Raw genomic sequence first — 22,518 nt, forward strand, 5'->3', positions numbered from 1 at the left:
CCCAGTGACTCATTTCCTGCAGATAGGAGCCATTTTAGGATGCAGGGCTACCCGGGCCATTTTATCTAACAGAGAATTCTATCAAGGAGGAAACCAACCTTCCCCATCTCAAGACTTTCCATGAAACTACAATAATCAAGATCATGTAGAATAGACACATAAACCAATAGAAGAGAATAAATAGCACCGAAATAGATCCACACAAATATAGACAACTTATTCTTGACAAAGGTGCAAAAGAAATTCAATGTAGTAAAGACAGACTTTTCAACAAAAGGTGCTGGAGCAAGTATATACCCTTAGGTAAATAAATAAATAAATAAGAATCTTCAAGTCTCAGACATTGGCATAGGAAAAGACTTTATGAACAAAACCTCAGTAGCATGGGAACTAGCACAGAGAATCAACAACTGGGATCTCATCATATTAAAAAGCTTCTGCACAGCAAGAGAAACCACCAACAGAGCTAAGAGACAATGTACCATGTGGGAAAAATTTTTTACCAGCTGTTCCTTAGACAAAGGACTATTATCTAGAATATATAAAGAACTTTAAAAAATCAGACCCCCCAAATTTAAAGACCCAATTCAAAAATGGGCATCTGAAATGAAAAGACATTTCTCAAAGAAGTAAAAGCAGCAAATAAACATATGAAAAAATGTTCAACATCATTGGTCATTCAAGAGATGCAGATGAAAACAACACTGAGATTCCGTCTTACCCCAGAAAAAACGGCTGTTATCAAGAAATCAACCAATAAAATAAAGTCTGAAATAAAAATATGAATAGTTCTTTAAAAAGTACAAAGCATTAAAATGATAAAACTAATGGCTAAGAGATACAAATAACTACTCTCCGCCATGTTAATATTTGGGGCCGGGGATTTAGCTCAGTAGTTTCGCCACCTGTTGTGCAAGCACAAGGACCCGAGTTTGATCCCTGGTACCAAAAAGAAAAAAAGATCTTGAAGAAATCAACCAATAACAAATGCTGGCGGGGTTGTGGGGAGAAAGGAACACTTCTCCATTGTTGGTGGGAGTGCAGACTGGTACAACCACTGTGGCTATCAACATAGCGATACCTCAAAAAACTAGGATTAGAGGTCCCATTTGACCCAGCTATTCCCCTGCTGGGTATCTTCCCAAAAGAATTTAAAAAATCATACCACAGCGATATATGCACACCCATGTTTATAGCGGCATAGTTTGTAATAGCTAAAACCTGTAAAAAGCCCAATTGCCCATCAACTGGAGACTGGATAAAGAAGATGTGGTTTTGGGCTGTGGATTTAGCTCAGTGGTTCCACTGCCTGCCTTGTAGGCACAAGGACCTGAGTTCAATCATCCCCAGTACCAAGAAAAAAGAAAAGAAAATGTGTTTTTTTATATAAAATGGAGCACTGCTCAGCTATAAAGAATGAGAAACTAGAGTCATTTATAGCTAAATGGATGCACATTGAGGCCACACTCTTAAGTGAAATAGGACACACATGTGTAAATACCGAATAGTTTCTCTGGTGTGAGAAACTGAAAGTATAAATAAGAATCAAAATGTATAATAGATAATGTGAAATAGGAAGAAAAGGTCTAAAGGGGAGGTCTAAAGGGGAGGAGAAGGTGAAAGGAAAGAAGAGAAAGGAAAAAATATGAGAAAAGGAAAAAATGGAAACAAAGTCTTTGTAAATAGGGAAGGGTGGAAGGGTTGAAGGGAGGGTAGGGGGAATAGGGAAAAAATAAGAACCAAGATATATCATGTAAATTCCCAATGATGAATGTCATCATATTGTATACCTAAAATGTACCAATAAACTTAATGAAAAAAAAAAGAATCTTCAAGTCTTGCAATTTATATAAAACTTAAAGTGAATCACAAACTCTCATAAATGTAAAATTATATATCTTAAATATATATGAGAAAATCTTTGAGATCTACAATTAGGAAGAATTCTTAAGCAGAACAACAAACGCACAATCCATCAATTGTCAAAAATTGCTAAATTCAACCTAATCAAAATTAACATTTTCCTTGTGCAAAAAAAGTGTGACTATTAGAAGAAGCCTGCAGATTGCAAGAAAATATTTACAAATCATATATCCAACAAAGGGTTAGTATCTAGCACATAAGATTTCTTAAGTATGGTACCAAAATTATAATCTATTAAAAAAATTGATAAATGTATTTCATCAAAGTTAAAAAAAACTTTGCCTCTTTGAAAGATATAACAGGCTGGGCGTTGTGGTGCATGCCTGTAATCCCAGCATTTGGGAGGCTGAGGCAAGAGGATCACTACCAGTTCAAGGTCAGCCTGGGCTACATAGTGAGTTCAAGGCCACCCTGAACTATAAAGCAAGACTCTATCTCAAAAAACAAAACAAGGGCCGGGGATTTAGCTCAGTGGTTTTGGCAGCCTACAGTGCAAGCACAAGGACCCAAAATCAATCCCTGGTACCAAAAACAAAAAACAAAAAACAAAAAAACCCCAAAACAAAACAAAGTAAAAAATTATTTAAGGGCCAGGGATTTAGCTCAGTGGTTCCAGTGCCTGCATTGCGAGTGCAAGGTCCTGAGTTCGATCTCCAGTACCAAAAACAGAGTGAAAAAGCAAAACAAAACAAAAAAATATGCCTAGTTGGTTCTATAACAAATGTAACATTCTAGTATGGGATGCTGATAGTGGGGAGGCTATATGTATACAGGAACAGGGTTACATGGGAACTCTGTACCTTCTTTTCAGTTTTGCTATGACCCTAAAACAGCTCTAATAAAATCTTGTCTTTAAAAAGTGAAGTAGGGGCTGGATGTATAGCTCAGAGGTAGAGTGCATGTCCACCAGGTAAACAGACTCTGGCATTGCCAGCACCAAATTGCCAGCCATGTAAATGAGATATTTTCAAAGTGGATTCTCCAGACTCCAGTTAAGCAGACCCTTCCTGTCTAAAGGAGGAAAATGAATGTTGTTTTCAAATGAAATAAATACATACAACATAATATAATACATACCACTCAAGATAATTCCCTATAATTTCATATTTATATATAATCAATTTCTTCTAGCTGCTTGAAAACATCAGTAGTCAAAGTTAGTGCTAAAAATAAATCAAAGAAAGTCAATTCCTATTATCCTTGTGTAGATGAAACAGCTCTTAAATTAAGCTCCTAGTTTATTAGAATGGTACTTCAAAAAACAGGCTTAGTGATTAAAACAAAGATACAATTGGCATTTATCAAAAAATACACTTTTGGGCCAGGGATTTAGCTCACTGGTTCTGCTGCCTGCCTCCCAAGTGCAAGGTCCTGAGTTCGATCCCCAGTACCAAAAAAAAAAAAGAAATACACTTTCATATAATACAATCTCTCAGAGGAAAATGATTCCATATTTTCATCTAGTATAAATACATCAATAATACACACCTCTACTTTAGTTTTCCTCTAAAATGAAATATGTCTATGAAAATAAAAATCTATAGGATACCTTTAGAAAACAATAGGCTCCAAATGTCTTTTAGGGAAATATATTTACAGGGGTTTTTGTTGTTGTTGTTGTTTTTAGAAGGCTCTCACTTTGTAGTTCAGACTGGCATTGAACTCACTGTGTAGACCAGGCTAGCCTCGAACTCACAGGCAATCTTCCTGCCTCAGCCTCCCAAGTGCTGGGATTACAAGTGTATGCCACCATTCCTGGCTTTTATCTGTTTATTGGATGTGTTTTTCTATTCTTTGATTATAGATTAATGGGTTACATTTTGGCAGATTTGGACATATACATAACATACTTGGCCCATTTTCAACCCCTCACCACCCCTTTATTTCACCTTCCCCTCCAGATTCACACTTTGGGGGTTCAATATGTATATTCTGCTCATATTCATTATCCTTTTTACCTTCCCTTTTATCCCCTTCCTCTCCCTCTTATTCCCTTCCTCTTGTATAAATAATAGTCTCTCCTCTACTATCTTGTCATCCTTTTTATATTCCACATATTAGAGAGAACATGCAATATTTGGTCAAGTCTGGCTTATTTCACACAACATTATGGTTTTCAGATTAATCCATTTTCCTGCAAATGATAGGATTCTGTTCTTCCTTGCACCTGGATAATACTCCATTGTGTATATACATTTTCTTTACCCATTCATCTGTTGATGGATATCTAGGCTGGATCCATATCTTGGCTACAGTGAATTGAGCGAGCCACAATAAACACAGATATGAAGATATCCCTATAGTATGCTGACATCAATTGTTTTGGGTACATACCAAGGAGTGGTAGAGTTAGATCAAATGGTAGCTCTGTTTTTAGTTTGTTTTTTCAAATTTCCATAGTGGCTGCACTATGTAATTTACATTCCCACCAGCAGTATAGAAGGGTGCCTTTCCCCCTACGTCTCCAGCATTTATTTTTTAATTTGTTTAGAAACAAGGTTTTTCTAGTTCAGGCTGGCCTCAAAATCACTATATAGCCCAAGCTGGCCTCCAACTTGCTGTGATTCTTCTGCCTCAGCCTCCCAACACTTGCTAAGGATTGTTAGGTTTTCCTAGGGAATTGACTGTTGTTCACATTTTGTTCACAAGTGCTGGGGCTTGAACTCAAGACCTTTGCATTGAGCTATATCCTCAGACCTTTCCTTTATTTTTTTTTTTAAGACAGAGTCTCACTAAGTCACTAAGTTGCCAAGGCTAGGCTTGAACTTGTAATGCTCCTGCCTCAGCTTCCCAGAATGCTGAGATTACAAGCGTGTGCCACAGTTAGAAAATTGATTACTTTCCATTATGTAATGCTCTTTTATGCCTGAGAACATTCCTTGTTCTGAAGGGTTTTTTTTTTATACAAAATTAATATACTTACTCTCATAGTCATTAATTAGTGTTAGCACGATAGATACTTCATCTTTTTTACTTTTGTCTTCAAAGTGGGTTTTTGTTGATAGTATATAGTTGGGTCTTTTTTTTTTTTTTTTTTAGTCCACTCTGATAGTCTGTGTTCTAATTAGTATAAACTGTACATGTTGCAAAAACTGAGAACTGCAGCCAGGGATTTAGCTCAGTGGCACCATGCCTGCCTCTGAAGCGCAAGGTCCTGAGTTCGATCCCCAGTTCCAAAAGCCCAAAAAACAAAACTGAGCACCGCAAATAGAAATAGATGAATTTACTCTTATTGTTGGAGAATTGTAGGACTGTATAACTCTGTAATCATAAAACTCCCCTAGCCCCAACTGTGATTGAATGTGAGTAAATAGATAAAGATGCTTCTTAGTTCCAGGACACTAGATAAGATCCGTACCAGCCATAATTATTCAACTCTTTGTTCCCGACACCACTATCTACAGGACAATCTACAAAGCATCTGCTGACTATCAGTACAGGTCAGGCTAATTAACATACAAATGTAAGACCACTAACCTTTGTTCCTTTTTCTGTAAATTTCACCTGTTAACTTCCCTGCAAGCCCCTATAAAAAGAGCCTCGGACTCTGGACTGGGGCCTCTCTAAGCTACTTTGCTTTGGGAGTGCTGTCTGGCCAGACTAAGGTCTGTTTCACTTTCCAACTTGTCCGGTGTGTTCCTTCCCAGGTGTTCTTCACTGCAGTCAGCTCCTTGGAGCATTTGGTAAGGCCCTTGGTCTTACATTCTGGAGGCACCGCTGGGATCCCTAGGTGTGCTCCACTACAGTCAGCTCCTTGGAGCATTTGGTAAGGCCCTTGGCCTTACATTCTGGAGGCACCGCTGGGATCCCTGGGTGTGCTCCACTACAGTCAGCTCCTTGGAGCATCTGGTAAGGCCCTTGGCCTTACATTCTGGAGGCACCGCTGGAATCCCTGGGTGTGCTTCACTATAGTCAGCTCCTCTGGGATCCCTGGGTGTGCTTCACTATAGTCAGCTCCTCGGAGCCTTTGGTAAGGACAGTGGTCTTACAGAATTCAAGACCCCTCTCTCAGTAGTTGATAGATACAGTAGGCAGAAGATAACTGAAATGAACAATACTTTTTTTTTGAGACAGGGTCTCACTATATAGTTCAGGGTAGCCTTGAACTCACCATGTAACCCAGGCCAGTCTCAATCTCATCCTTCTACCTCAGCCTCCCAAGTGGTGGAATTACAGACATGTGTCACCACACCCTGAAATGAACAATACTATTAATCAATGGCATTTGACTGACATCTGTGGAATACCTCATCCAACAACAGAATACATTCTTCTGAAGCATACATAAAACACTAAGTCCACATTCTGGGCCATAAAACATTAATAAAGTTAAAATAATCAATCATACAACGTATGCTGTCAGATCAAAATGAAATTAAACTAGAAATCAAAAAAGGGAAAAATTGCTGAAATTCACACACACCCCCCCCCCAAATACTTGGGGACTAGACAAAATCATTTAAAAATTACATACAGGTAGGGCCGGGGATTTAGCTCAGTGGTTCCAGCGCCTGCCTTGCAAGCGCAAGATCCTGAGTTCAATCCCCAGTACCAAAAAAAAGGAAAAAAAAATTACATATAGGTCAAAATTTGAGTCTAGGGGCCGAGGATTTAGCTCAGTGGTTCCACCGCCTGCCTCACAAGTGCAAGGTCCAAATTCGATTCACGGTACCAAAAAAAAAAAAAAAAAGTATTTGAGAAAATTTGAGTCTAAAGAAGCTGGGTGTGGTGGCACAAATCTATAATCTCAACACTCTGGGAGGCTGAGGCAGGTTGATCGAAAATTCAAGCCCAGAGTGGGCAACTTAGCAAGACAATCTCAAAAAGGGGAAGGTGTGTGCATGTGTTCAATCCCCAATACCTTACCAAGAAAAAGTCTAAAGAGAATGAGCTAAGGGAGAATGAAAATAAAATTTAGGTAAATTAGTGGAATACCGTATACTTAAAACAGTGCTTACAAGAAGACTGAAAGATAAGAAAAATGATAGGAGGGCTGAGGATTTAGCTCAGTGGTTCTGTCGCTTGCCTCTCAAGCACAGGGTCCCAAGTTCAATCCCATTCAATCCCAGGTACCAAAAAACAAAAAAACAAAAATGATAGGATCACAACAGTAAATGTAGAAAACCAATGTCAAGAGCTAGGGGTGTAGCTCAGTAGTAGAACAATTACTTAGCAGTATCCATAATGGCAAAAAAAATAAACATTCCAAAGGTCTACCAACTAGTAAAAGGATAAATAAAACATGGCAGATCAAGCCGGCCGTGGTGGTGCACACCTATAATCCCAGCACTTGGAAGGCTGAGGCAGGAGGACTGCTGTGAGTTCAAGGCCAGCCTGGGCTACATAATGATTTCAAGGCCAGTGTGAGAGCCTTTCTCAAGATAAACACACAAAAAACAACAAAAAAGAAGACTGCAACTAGAAGAAACAGTCAAAATTACAGAATATTATCCATATCAATATTTCCTAGGTTTATACTTCTTTCCTTCTAGGTCCATCACACTCCAAATCTCAACCTCTTTTGCAAAAGGGAAGGAGATCAAGAGACAAGAGAGGGAAGGGGAAAGATATAAAAAAGAATTAAAATATACTGTGTACAGGTACCAACTCCTCATGATGAATATAAGGATTATGTACTGCAAATACGTACCAATTAATTTTTTTTAAATTAATTAAGTTTTTTGGTACCCGGGGATTGAAGCCTGCACAAGGTCCCGAGTTCAATCCCCAGTACCAAAAAAAAAGATAAAGGAACAGATTGAGAGTTCAAAAAATGATTTTAGGCAAAACATTTTAGATCGCCTATTAAAAAAAAAATATATGGTGGGGCTCATGCCTTTGACATGAAAAATGGACCATTATCTTTCTGAGGGTGCCCCCCCAACAAATAACAAGCAAAGACTTCTTACTGATTCACAAATTCCAGAGATTTTTCAACATCAAAAAACACATAAATATCCCCAGCTCCAAACTAGCACACTTTTCCCTGGGTCCTTGATCCTCACAGAATAAAGTCTAAATGTATTAGTAGAGCATTCTTGACAGTTAGGTTCCCTTTATCATCTTGTGTCTCACATGCTTCATTATGACTTTGGTATCCTTGAATTCAACACATATTTTTTTCCCCCATTAAGTTTACTGGTACATTTTAGGTATAAAATAGTTACATTCATCATTGGGATCTTGTACCTTTACATGAGTATCTTGGTTCTTATTTTTTTCCCCTTCCCCTCACTTCTCTTCACCCACTCCACCCTTCCCTATTTGCAATCAACACATATTTCTATAGTTACATGCCTTAATACTGTTCTCCCTATGTAGAACTACTTATTTTGCTTATGGAAATCTTATCTTGTTTTAACGTAGAAAATGGAATTAATTACAACTCATTCATAAGGTTTTTTATTTTGCTTTTAATTCTTACCACTTACATGCATGTTCATCTTCCCTAGTAAACTACAGGCTTTTTATGAAATATACAGGGTCTTACTCATCTTTGTATTCCTCCAATGCTTAGCATAATAGTACTTTCCAAGTAGCTTAATGTACTTAGAAATGAAAGACTCCACATTTCCTTTTATCACTTGAATAAAAGAAATACTCCAATTCTGCATCATCCATCTTTCAGTTTACCTACCTAGACAGAAGGAAATTAATAACAATGCCTAACCTAATGGAAAGGGCTTGTAATTTAATAATGAAAAAACATCTTGACAGGCATTCTATAAAAGTGGTAGTATCTGTTTTCAAATTCACTAATCAAGCCAGCTTTCCAATTTTAATATTCTAAATGACTAAAAGAAAGCTTAGTATCTGCTTCAGCAAAATCTCGAGGCTAGATCTTCTTGAAAGCAATTTGCTGCCTTCCACATTACCCAGGTCTAATTATATACTATTACATTAGGATTATATTAAATTACATGTTATTCAACAAAATGATCTATAATTTTAGTCACTCTGGAACTAATTTATATGCTAACCCAGAAACCATACAAAACAAAGTCAGTGGTGATTCAATGAACTTGATTCTTAATCATTTTCCTCCAAACAGATATTTATCCTCATCATGTCTTTTTCCTACATAGGTAATATATAATCTTTGGCCAGAATCCTATATAGGGTGTTTTAAAATAAGTATAATTAATAGCGTCTCTGAAATTATATTTAATTAGCTATAACTTGCATAAAGTTACAAAAGGGGAAAAAAAATAAACCTCCCAAACTTTATAAGATAAGAAAACAGCCACAAATCTAGAAGAATCTTTAAAACCAGGCTAGGAATATAAGATTTTGTCTTTAGAGTAAATCTTTAGAATGCTTCCTGTGTTGCCCCAGATTCCTCCAAAATATAATCCCTTATCACAGTTAAATGCCAAAATCACCAAGCTTTCTAATGTCATAATACAAAATATTTTAAAACCAAGTCCTGGTCATTTTCTGTATTAAAGGGGCTATAAAACTAATTGCCATCTTCTACATTTTTTCTTATATAGTCTGTTATTACAGTAAAATGGTAACTAATATAATACCAAAGGCTGAAAATACTGGAGAGAACACATCAAAAGAAAAACAACTGTATAGTTAAGAGTTAAAAAAAAACCCAATTTTCCTGTTTGCAACTATATAATAAGAAAGTACAATAAGTTAATAATTAAAGAAATAGGGCCAGGGATTTAGCTCAGTGGTTCCACCACCTGCCTCGAAAGCACAAAGTCCCGAGATCAATCCTCAGTACCAAAAAAATAATAATAATAATAGTAATTAAAGAAATAAAATAGCAGCACTGCCAAACTCTAAATTACACTCTAATAGTACAGGCACACTAACTGGCTTACATTCTGCCAAGTTGCTTTCTCTGGGTAATTTACTTTCCTTCTATCTTAACATTCTGAGTAGGATGTCCATCTCTGTCAGCATGGGGGAAAATCCATCATGAAGCACAACAAATGTTTCCTGCTATTAAACACTCTTAAGTAACATTAGCATTTAACTTCATGAGGAAAGAATTTACCTTTTTCTAAAAGAATGGTTTTGGACAGCTCATAGATGTAACTGTGAGAAAGTCTCCAAAAGTAATTAGAAAGGAAAGAAAGGGGAAGGGATGGAAGGAAAGTCCATATTCTTTCCTTCCCCTTTCATTTTTGGACTATTTTTGCAGTACTACTCACATCCCATAAAACCTTCTCTTGAGAAAGAGTACAGGATTAGTATATGGTACCCAACTCAAGTGCATAAGTTAACATTTATGTTCACAATATTACTGTTTAAGAATCAGAACTGTTTAGAGGTCATCTTTTACTATAACCAAAGCCCCACTCCCTGTCTAAATTCATAGGTCTACAATAGGCAAGTAAATACTGGACCTATGGAAATTTAAAAGATGTAATAGCCAAGTGTGGTGGCACATGCCTGTAATCCCAATACTTGAGAGGCTGAGGTAAGAGAAGCCCCACAAGGCCATCCTTGGCTATGAAGTGAGTTCAAGGCCAACCTGAACTACAAAGCAAGACTCTGACTCAAAAAAATAAAATTAAAACAAAAACAAACTATATATATATATGAACAAGAGAGAAAAAACTACAATACCAGCTGTACTAGTGATAAGGAAATAATGTACAACAGGACAAGCCTTTGTCTGTTGACTCCCCCCATGTTTTTGCCATAAGATGTTCTGTTCAAGCAACATAACTGCTTGAGCTGCATGATGTTCCTACCAGATGTTTCAGGAATGTCCTGTTAACTTTGCCCTCCCACTTCTGTGAGCATGCTCCCCTGGTACATGGGCCCACTTCCCCTGTCCAGTAGATCTCTACATAAGGCTATTTCTGCTCAGGGCTCAGTCTTCAGAGTACAAACACCTTTGAGCAAATAAGGGTAATAAAGGTTCCCTCCATCCCTCCGAGTGCTGCCCTCAGTTTCTTCATCTCCGGAGACCTTTGGATAGCTGTAACACTTGGCTGTAATGCTGAGCTGTCATACTTTGCTGTAACATATAAGATAACTCCATTTTATACAAATCTCTATTTTAGTAAAATCCTATTTTTATAAAATGTACATGTGCTTGTTTCATTATTCCTTAGAAAGACAACTTAAGACAAAGGACCATGCACCAGTCTGCCTGCCATAAATTTTTGTGTATAAGACAAAGATTCCTGAGTCACAAGATCTGTTCTGTCCAGCAACTATAATTCCTTGAGAACTAGCTAATCAGGTTAGACAATAAAAAGGCTACAAGGGCCCATGGCCTAGTGCACCAGGGCATAAAAAACCAGCAAACTACTTGTGTGTGTTAGCTGGCTTTGTTTAGCATAGTCACACAACCTTCTACAGATGTAAAGTTTGCCTTGCCGAGAAACTTTTCAAGTCTGATTTCTTTTAAAATGAAACTTTACGTCTAACAACCATTTAAGAACTATTGGAGAGGCTGGGAGTGTATCTTAATAGTCAAGCACTTGACTAGTATGCCTGAAGCTCTGGGTTTAATCACCAGCACTGCAAGAAAACACACAAACAAAAGAACTACTGGAGAAGGTATAAAATATATGAAAAATGGCACCCATCAGTAATTCCAGCACTCTGTGAGACTGAGGCAGAAGGATAAATTCAAGGCCAGACTAGGCAACTTAAGTGACTTAGGAAGACCCTCCCTCAAAATAAATAAGTAAGTAAAGGGCTGTGGATGTAGCTTAGTGTGAAGGTTCTGGGTTCAATCCCCAGTACCCCCCCTCAAAAAAAGTACACTAAGGGATAGCAGAAATATAAAAAGTATAAAATTGGGGCCAGGGATCTAGCTCAGTGGCATTGTACTTACTTTGCAAGTGCAGGGTCCTGAGTTTGATCCCCAGTACCAAAAAAAAGTATAAAAATCAACTAGTCTGTAAGCAGATAAAAAATGGTTCTCTCCTCAATGGAAGAAATACAATAAGAAAACAACAGGTAAATGTAAAGGATAAAAAGTAGGATTCTAAGCCTAGCACATGCCTGAAATCTCAGTGCTGAGAGGCTAAGGCAGGAGGATTACAAGTTTGAAGACAGCCTTAGCTACAAAGTAAGTTCAAAACCAACCTGGAGGACTACACTGTCTGAACAAAACAAAGTAGGGTGCTCTATTTGTACCAAATACCCCTCAACAGTAGAATGAATAAACATATTATGATATATTCAAGCAAAGGTGGGTAAAATTTTATCTGTAAAGGGCCAGAAAATAATTTTTTTTTTTTTTTGGTACCGGAGATTGAACTCAGGTCCTTGCGCTTGCGCAGCAGGCAGCGAAACCACTGAGCCAAATCCCTGGCCCCAGAAAATAAAGATTGTAAGCTTTGCCAGCTAATCTGTTGCAACTACTCAACTGCTCTTGTGGGACAAAAATTATACACTTTATTATGGACACTGAAATTTTAGGGGCAGGATTGAGCTCAGTGGTGCCATTGTCTGCTTCGCAAGCGCAAGATTCAGAGTTCGATCCCTGGTACCAAAAAAGAAAGAAAGAAAGAAATTGGAATTTTATGTTTTGGTTTTGTTTTTTTGACACAGGGTCTCCTTATATGGTTCAGACTGGCCTTGAACTATGTGTTCTAGGCTAGCCTCAAACTCATGGCAATCCTCTTGCCTCAGCCTCCGGAGTGCTCGGATTACAGCATGCACCACAATGCCCAGCTAGGAAATTGAATTTTATATTATTTTAAAGTGTTTCTAAATTTTTTTAACCATTTAAAAATATGTTTTAAAAAAAATTTTTCTTAGTTCTGTTCTGCTTCTAGTCTCCTGATAGCTTTTACCATGAACAGCTGTAGAATTTAGTCCAATATTTTTTCTCCAACTAGTGACAGGATCATATGGCTTTTTCCTTTCCTCTGTGAAAATGATGGCTTTTGGGGGTGGATCTTCCAATGCTGAACCAACACTGCCATCCCTATAATAAACCAATTTCTACATCCTGCCAGATCTGACTTCTAATAGTTTGTTTTGTTAAACAAATTTCTATCTATGTTCATACTTTTTTCTTCTATTATCTTTCTCCAGTTTTAGGATTAGCACAATGTTGAGTTACTAAAATGAAGGGAGAAGTGCTCCTTCTTTTTTCTGCTTTAATTGTTTGATATAATTTATCAGTTAAAATGTATATGAGCCTGCTGTTGTCATATAGGTAGGTTTTCAAGCTAGGAATATACTTTAATAGGTGCTATTCAAATTTTATATTTCCTCCAGAGTTAGCTTCATTAATTTGTCTTCCAAGGTAATTCTTAGAAGTTGTCAAATTTATTTCAAAACAGATTTTTGAAATATGCCTTCTATATCCTTTTAAATTCTGTAAAATCTGTGGTAATGTCTCCTAGATCTTGATACTGTAATTTTAAAAATGTATAATTGATATTGTGTAACAGGAAGAAAAGGTCTAAAGGTACAGGGGAAGTGGGAGGGGTAGGGGAAAGGAAAAAAGGGAAAAGAAAAAATATGAGAAAAGGAAAAAAATGGAAACAAGGTCTTTGCAAATAGGGAAGGGTGAAGGGGGTGAAGGGGGTGAAGGGAGGGCAAGTGAAGGGGGAAAAAAAATAACCGAGATACTCATGTAATGGTACAAGATCCCAATGATGTATGTGAATGTATTTTATACCAAAAATGTACCAATAAACTTAATGGGAAAAAATTAAAAATAAAAATAAATAAATAAATAAAACTTTCTTAGCTCACTGGCCACACAAAAATAAGCAAGATATTTCCCTTCTTGGTATCTTCCCAAAAGAAAAGCATCATACCACACCAATATGTGCACACCCATGTTTATAGCAGCACAATTTGTAATAGCTAAATCTTGGAAGCAGGCCAAATGCCCATCAACTGATGAATAAATAAGATTTTTTTATACAATGGAGTAGTGCTCTGCCATAAAGAAGGATGAGCTTGAGACATTTTTAACTAATTGGATGCACCTTGAGACCATACTTTTTTTTTTTTTGGTACCGGGAATCGAACTCGCGTCCTTGCGCTTGCACAGCAGACGGCGAAACCACTGAGCTAAATCCCCGGCCCGAGGCCATAATCTTAAGTGAAATAATTCCAACACATATGTTTAGATATTACATTGTTTCTCTGGTGTGAGAAAGCAAAAGTGGAAATAAGGACTAAAACGTACAGTAAACATTGGGAAATGGGAAGAAAATGTTCAAATGAGAAGGGAAACAAGGGAAGGGGTAGTGGGAAAGGAAAGAAAGAACGAGAAAATGAAAACAAAGCTTTTGTATACAAGGAGAGGAAGAGGGTTTGAAGGGTAGGGGGAATGGGAAACAAAGAAGCAAGATATATCACGTAATGGTACAAATTCCCTATGACAAATGTTATCATTATGTGTGGGGGATTTTTTGGTTTGGGGGGGGCCATGTACCAGAAATCAAAGTCAGAGCCTCGTGCTTGCTAGGCAGGCGGTGCGCTGCTGAGCTATATCCCCAGCCCTGAATGTTATCATTATATACCAATTAATGTTTTGCTAAAAAAAAAATAAATAAGCAAGAGATCAAATTTAACCAAGGTAGGGGGGTTGTAGCTTGCTTACTCCTACTCTTACAAAAATGACAGTAATCTATAATTATAAGCAATAATGCTAAATCTCATAACATTGAGTGAAAGAAGCCACATGAATGAGTACTCCTGTAATTGTAGTAGTATTAGAAAGTGGTTCCCTGGAGGTGGAGCCCCTGTGACCAAAAGAAAATATGAAAGAGCTTCCAGCGTGCTGGTAGTATTTGGCTTCTCATTTTAAGTGCTGGTTATGTGGATATGTTTGTGAGGATTCATTAAGTTGTGCATGTGCAATTTGTGTAATTTTCTGCATATACCAATAAAAAGTCCCCTCTAGTTTTTGAGATAGGGTCTCTCATTATGTAGTCCAGGCTGGCCTTGAACTCATGCCAATCCTCTTGCCTCATCCTCCCAAGTGCTGGAATTATAAGCATGTGCCACCACGGCCAGCCTCAATAACAAGTTTTTAAAAATTGAATATTCTGGGCTGGGGATTTAGCTCAGTGGTTCCGCCGCCTGCCTTGCAAGCGCAAGAACCCGAGTTCGAACCCTGGTAAAAAAAAAAAAAAAAAGAATATCCATCGAACTCGGGTCCTTGAGCTTGTGCAGCAGGCGGCGAAACTGCTGAGCTAAATCCCCAGCAGGTTTTGTTATTTTGTGTTATTTTGTTATTTTGTTTTTGGGTTTTTGGGGTTTTTTTTTTGGTACCAGGGATCAAACTCAGGACCTTCCGCTTTCAAGGCAGGCGGCGGAGCCACTGAGCTAAATGCCTGGCCCTAAATATTCTTTCTAAAGAATTACCTTAAGAACCAGCAAAGACAAAGATCTATGAACTCTGGGGATACAAAATTAAAGAGAAGCCAGGTGGGTTAGCGTCCTCCTGTGATCCCAGCACTCTGGAGACTGAAGCAGGAGGATCACTATGAATTCAAGGCCAGCCTGAACTGTATAGCAAGACCCTGTCTCAAATAAATAAATAAGTATGGGAGTAGGATGCACAGGGAGGAATTCTTAGTAGAAAAAGTTATTTTTTATCTCTACATAAAGGGAATTACCTATTACTAAGCAAATATGAATGACAAAAATATATACATATTGGGAATCCACCCATGTGCCATATACCTATAATTCCAACACTCAGGAGGCAGAGGCAGGAGGATCACCTCAAGTTTGAGCCCAGCCTGGACTACATAGTGAGTTCAAGGCCAGCCTGGACTACATACCAAGGGACAGTTATTCATCTTGTGTTCAGAACAGAGTACAGCAAACTAGGGACTTTGTAAATATTTAATGCATATATCAAAGATAGACATTTCCTTTCAAATCTCCTCACTCAGGCCCTCTTTCCAACCCAAGTCAAGTCTCCAGGCCCAAAATAGTCACTTTGAGAGAAGCAGAACAAAAAACAGATTAACATGGGTTTTACCCTAAGAACAGAAAAAAGCTCCTACAGAACATCTCAATACAGGTCAGCTGAGTCTACTAAAATACTCTGCAAACCCCAACGGGGTAATCTATCATTGCTGCTTTATCATGTGCTGTCCAGTATTTTAAAAAGTAACATTAAGCAACCAACTGCCAATCCTTCAGATAATTACAAACGTCCCATGCATTATCTAAATTTTCAAAAATGCTCAATGAAATTAGCAAACCTTAGTTATACAGAAACTAGAGAACTACACCAAAAAAAAAAAAAAAGTTTACAGAGCTTGACATTTTCCAGAAAAAGGTATTACTAAATTCAAAATACCAAGTCAAATGTTTAGACTTCTTTAGGATAAGAAATTCTCGTTGTTGGGCCCAGCCCAACGACCTTGGCGGAGGAGACCTACTTGCTCTTTGCTTTGGTTGCATATTTGGGGTGGGGCAAAAATCTTGGCTGAGGGTCAAGCTTTTAGCTCAGTGCCACTGGGCCTGCCTCACAAGTCCAAGATCCTGAGTTCAATCCCCAGTATCAAAAAAAAAATCTTGGCTAGGCTGGTTTGAGGGGAGACCTGTGACCACCTACTGCTGGTATACCCTAGGAACAGGGGAGGGACATGGTGCCCCTTGCCCAGATGATAAACAAAGAGCTGTCAAACTTTTTTTTTTCCGGTACCGGGGATCAAACTCAGGACCTTGTGCTTGCAAGGCAGGTGCGATGCCACTGAGCTAAATCCCCGGCCCTGTCAAACATTTTTTTAAACCCGATGAGCCTAGTGGGAGGAAAATGTCCACCCCTGGAGTTATTTTGGGGAGAGGGCTGTGCAAAGGCCATATTCTCCAGAATCTATTTTACTAGCTGACCTGTTTTGTGACATGTTACTCAAATAAAAGATGTTTCTATATTAAAAAAATAAAAGAAGAAGAAAGAAATTCTCACTGGTGAATAGCCAACTTTTAAGCATTTTCTGAACTAGAACATTCCAGAGAAAGTATTTAAACATGTTACTTCCAGTGTATTTTATCAGGACTGTATATTATCAAGCCAATATTTTCCTGCCACCTAGAGTAGAAATAAAGAATTACAAATAATAGCTCAGACCTAAAAAGTATGCCCTATAACAAGTCAAATGTTATTAGTCTCTTCCTCTGAACATTCTAAGACCAGGTGTTTTATATCTATTCTTTTATATTCAAGTTAATGCCTTATTAATACAGTATATGCTGCCTAAAATGTATAAAAGTTGAATTCATTCTCAAGTTGAATCTAAAATATCAGAAAAATAACAACACTGCATTATACATTTTTCTTCATGTGTAAAGAGATTCCAATATTATGTTTAAAAAATTATCCTAACAGTAAAGTCTTTTTACATTATAGTTTTTGCAAAACTTCTTGCAAAACTAGAAATGCTCAATTTAAAAAAACATTTTAACTTTTTCACAGCAATGAGGTACTCAATACATTTTACAATATAAAGCTTAATGTAGCGGAAGATGGTGGTGCACACCTGTGATCCCAGCACTTCAGAGGCTGAGGCAGGAGGACTGCTGTGAGTTTGAGGACAGCCTGGGCTACACAGTGAATTCAAGGCCAGCCTTATCTACAGGTGGGATTCTATCTCAATAAATAAATAAATAAATAAATAAATAATTCCCAATACAGAAGCTAAGATCACTGTTCATTGATAATACTATTTTTCAGTAATTTTTAAGAAATCTTAATTTCTGGACAATTAAGTCATTTTTTAAAGGTGATACCAAATGAGTTCTTTAAGCTTCTGCCTTTTTTTGGTTTGGGGGTTTATTTTGTTTTGTTTTGCTTTTCTGGGTTTTTTAAAAGAAGGTTTCACTATGCAGCTCAGGCTGGCCTTTAACTCAATGAGATCCTCCTGCCTTAGCCTCTCAAGTACTAGAATACAGGGATGGGCCACTACCCCCAGCCTAAGTTTCTGCATTTACTGTAAAACTTTTCATAAAATTTCCAGGTATTCTGAAAAAGGGTATTGTACTTCAAAAATAATATACACTATAAAACATTAAACTATCAGAATATTTAAAAGATTAAGTGGAGTATTCTTCCACAGGCATTTAACCTCCTCTGTTTACATCATAGCCAAAAATATCCTAGCAATATAATGTCCACCAAAAGACTCTGTACTAGGTACAATTCACCAGTACTAGGTACAACTGAACAAAATTCTGATGCTGAAAAACAGCATATTAAAAGGTCAAATACTACTACATGACTTTTAAATTTCAATATCCAATTCTTCATTTATAGCAAGTATACACAGACCTGAATTTTTATATATACCTTGTGTTTTCTAATCCTGCTAAATTCAAGTACAAGTTCTAGGGGCTCCTAGAGATTTCTTAGTATTTTCTCTGTAGATGATCATTTCATCTACATATAAAGATTTTGCTTCTGCCGTGCCAGTCCTATCCTAATTGTGTTATTTTACTGCCAGACTATTTTGGTGGGGACTAGGTTTCAAAGTTTAATAGACAGATAAAGAGTAGGCATATCTGCCCTTGTTCCCCACCTTAAGGAGAAAGCATTGTATCTTCTCCATTCATATAAGGCATTCTCGCTGGAAGTATGGAGTACATGTCTTTAATCTGTTGAGAAGTTTCTGTTCTACTTCTAGTCTCCTGATAGCTTTTACCATGAACAGCTGTAGAATTTAGTCCAATACTTTTTCTCCAACTACTGACAGGATCATATGGCTTTTTCCTTTCCTCTGTTAAAATGATGACTTTTGGGGGTGGATCTTCCAATGCTGAACCAATACTGCCATCTCTATAACAAAACCACTTTCTACATCCTGCCAGATCTGACTTCCAATAGTTTGTTTTGTTAAACAAATTTCTATCTATGTTCATACTTTTTTCTTCTATTATCTTTATCCAGTTTTAGGATTAGCACAATGCTGAGTTCCTAAAATGAGGGGAGAAGTGTTCCTTCCTTTTTCTGCTTTAATTGTTTGATATAATTTATCAGTTAAAATGTTTATGAGCCTGCTGTTGTCATATAGGTAGGTTTTCAAGCTAGGAATATACTTTAATAGGTGCTATTCAAATTTTATATTTCCTCCAGAGCTACTTTCATTAATTTGTCTTCCAAGGTACTTCTGAGAAGTTGTCAAATTTATTTCAAAACAGATTTTTGTAATATGTTTTCTATATCCTTTTAAATTCTGTAAAATCTGTGGTAATGTCTCCTAGATCTTAATATTGTAATTCAAAAAATGTATAACTGATATTGTGTAACAGGAAGAAAAGGTCTAAAAGAGCAGGGGAATTGGGAGGGGTAGGGGAAGGGAAAAAAGGGAAAGGAAAAAATATGAGAAGAGGAATAAAAATGGAAACAAGGTCTTTGCAAATAGGGAGGGGTGGAGGGGCTGAAAGGAGGGCAAGGGAAGGGGAAAAAAATAAGAACCAAGATACTCATGTAAAGGTACAAGATCCCAATGATGAATGTAACTGTATTTTATACCAAAAATGTACCAATAAACTTAATGGGAAAAAAAATAAAAAGTCAGAGTCATCAGGTGTAGTGGCCCATGCCTCTAATCCCAGCAATTGGGAGGCTAAGACAGGAGGATCACCTAGAATTTGAAGCCGGCCTGGGTTACACAGTGAGTTCAAGACCAGCCTGAATTACATAGTTAGACTCTATCTCAAAAAAAAAGTCAGAGTGAAGATAGATAAATTAAGCAAGAGTGTGGTGGCACATGCCTGTAATCCTGAGGCAGGAGGATCACAAGTTCTAACCTAGCCTGGGCAACTCAGCAAGTCCCTATCTCAAAATAAAAAATATTCCGTCACCTGCCTCATAAGCACAAGGTGCCAAGTTCGATCCCCAGTATAGGGGTGGGGGGGCAGTACAGTTCAAAATAAAAAATAAAACAAAGGGCTAAAGATATAACTCAATGTGAAAGCCCTAGGTTCAATCCCCAGCAACCCCCCAAAAAAAGTTTAAATTTTTTAAAAATTTATTTTATTAATTTTACAAAATATTGGATTTCAATGTGGTATTTTCATACATGGGTATATGTATTTTGATCATTCTCATCCCCCTTTCTTCATCCTCCCCCTTTCCTTCCCTTCCTCTTATCTAATAATAGTCTCAGCACTCAGAAAACAAACACCTGTAATTCCAGCACTTGGGAAGCCAAGGCAGGAGGATCACCTCAAGTTCAAGGCCAGCCTGGGCTACACAATGAGTTCAAGGTGAGCTTAACTACATAGCAAAAACCTGTTTCACTCAATCAATCAATAAATAAGCAAGCATACCAAGCACACAAAATTATCTACACTATACTCTCCCACTTATGTTTAAAAGCAAATTGTTAGCTAAACATAGCATATTGTTTATATGAAAAGAGAATGCTCAGAAATTAAAAACATGATAGCTGAGCATGGTGGCACACACCAGTAATCCCAGCACTCGGGAGGCTGAGGCAGGAAGACTGCCGAGTTCGAGGCCAGCCTGGAGTACATAGTGAGTCCAAAGCTAGGCTGAACTACATAGCGAGATCTTGTCTCAAAAAAAAAAAAAAAAAGACAAATTTAGATAAAAGGCTAGAAGAGAAAGTTGAGAAAGTCTACAAAGTGGGAGAAAAAAATCAGTAGATTCAGTCTACAAAATCCAACATTTGAAAACTGAATGATAGAAGGAGAGCAGAAAAAAGAGAGGTTAGAAAAAAATCAAAGTAGTAACAGTTGTCCTTGAACATCTATGGGGGAATTTAATTCTAGGACCCCTCAAAATACCAAAATCCATGGATGTTCAAGTCCCTTACATAAAATGGCATCGTATTTACATATAACCTACAAACTCTAAACCATCTCTAGGTCATTTATAGTACCTAACACAATGTAGATGCTCTTATTGTCTTAATCACTTTCTCACTGCTGAGACACAATACCCAACATCCACAACTTAAAGGAGGAGAGGTTTATTTTGGCTCATAGTTTGTAGAAGTTTCAGTCCATAGTCCACTGGCTCCAAGGCAGGAGAGCTGGGCTGAGGGACATGGCAGAGAAGCTATTCACGACATGCAGCAGGAAAGTAGTTAGTCAGGGCAAGAACTGGAAGGGAGCTATGCCCTTCCAGGTCATGCCCACAGGGACCCGCCTCTTCCAACTAGGCCCAACCTCCTAACACCAAGTCAGCTACAATGGCCCCAAAATCCAATCACCTCCCAAAGGTCCTGCCTAGGACTACATGAGGCTTTAGGGGGACATCTAGATATAAACCATGGCATATGAATAGTTGCCACATTATATTGGTTAGGGAATAAGGACCCAAAAGAAGTCTGCATATGTTTGGTACAGGTGTAATATTTTTTTCTTCCTATTTTCTATCCACTGTTGGTTGAATCCTTGAATGTGGAACCCAAGTATACAGATGACTGAATATACCATTTTTCCTAGAATAAAAGGTCATGAGTCTCTAGACTGAAAGGACACACAGTGGCCTGAATAATGAAAGCAAGTCACATCCCAATTAAAATGAGAAAATCCTAAACATTTCTAGAGATGAAAAGGTTACAGTCAATGAAACAATCCCCTGAAAACTGAGGCAATTATTTCACAGACTAGAAATATATTCTTAGCTGAACCATTAATTAAATGAGACTAAAATAAAGACATTTTTAATAGTTAAAAAGAAAAATTACCTCCCACACATTCTTTCTTAAGGAGCTACTTCAGAAAATGCTCCAAGGGCTGGAGATTTAGCTCAGTGGTACCATGCCTGACTCAAAGAGTGCAAGGTCCTGAGTTCAATCCCAGGTACCAAAAATAAATAAATAATAAATTAACTTTTTTTTTTTTTTTTGTACTGGAGATTGAACCAGGACCTTGTGCTCTCAAGGCAGGTGGCAGCACCACTGAGCTAAATTCCCGGCCCATAAATTAATTAAATTAAAAATTAAAAAATTTTAGGGGCCGGGGATTTAGCTCAGTGGTTTCACCGCCTGCTGCACAAGTGCAAGGACCTGAGTTCGATCCCGGGTACCAAAAAAAAAGAAAAATTAAAACGTTTTAAAAAAAGAACATGCTCCACAATGTGACAAGAGATACGTAAGGTAAGATGAGCCCAGTAAGATATTCACTCAGTGAGTATCTTGGCCTGTTCAGGTGATGCTCTGAAATTGTATGTGAGCTGGACATGGTAGTGCATGCCTATAATCCCAGCACTCAGGAGGCTGAGGCGAGAAGCCTGCCATGAGTTCGAGGTCAGCCTGAACTATATAGCAAGACTCTGTCTCACCCCCCCGCCAAAAACCCTGAATGTGGCCCCAAAGAAACTTAAAATGAAGTCTTAAAGCAGTCAAGTCCTTATCCAGTTATGACTCCAGTCAGTCATATTTTCAGAAAACCCCTACCTTGGGACCAGGAGTAGACAATAAGGAAAACTTGTTTTATGCTGTTTTTATATTTTCCTTTCAGTCCAAAAATACATAGATCTTTTTCTCTTTCCTCATGTTAGCGAGTAGGCTAGGAATCACCCTACTTATAACTAATAACTATTGTCTTAATGTCCATATTCTCCAGAAAAGTTCATGATCCACAAGCATGGAAACTGCAGCTGTGATGTTTAATGCTGTATCCCAAGCACAGTGCATGGCACACAGTTAAGATGTC

The 22,518-nt window shown here is 37.7% G+C and overlaps 1 protein-coding gene across 3 annotated transcripts in view; it reads right to left on the minus strand.

Annotated features, from left to right (window-relative positions):
• The window catches only part of Commd1 (copper metabolism domain containing 1), a 140,715-nt gene that overhangs the window by 108,931 nt on the left and 9,266 nt on the right, over nucleotides 1–22,518 (minus strand). Inside the window, exon 1 of one of the 3 annotated variants that reach the window (XM_087216337.1) lies at nucleotides 6,035–6,111. The exons of the other annotated variants lie outside the window; for them this stretch is intronic. Coding sequence (XP_087072463.1) covers nucleotides 6,035–6,037 — 3 coding nt within the window. The 5' untranslated portion in view covers nucleotides 6,038–6,111. Of the gene's footprint in view, nucleotides 1–6,034; nucleotides 6,112–22,518 lie in introns of those variants that run through there. 3 annotated transcript variants of the gene reach the window in all.

This window comes from Heterocephalus glaber, unplaced genomic scaffold, assembly GCF_053883595.1.
Source record: "Heterocephalus glaber isolate CG9 unplaced genomic scaffold, H.glaber_assembly_v1.0 deba00001457, whole genome shotgun sequence".
NCBI classification, from domain to species: domain Eukaryota; kingdom Metazoa; phylum Chordata; class Mammalia; order Rodentia; family Bathyergidae; genus Heterocephalus; species Heterocephalus glaber.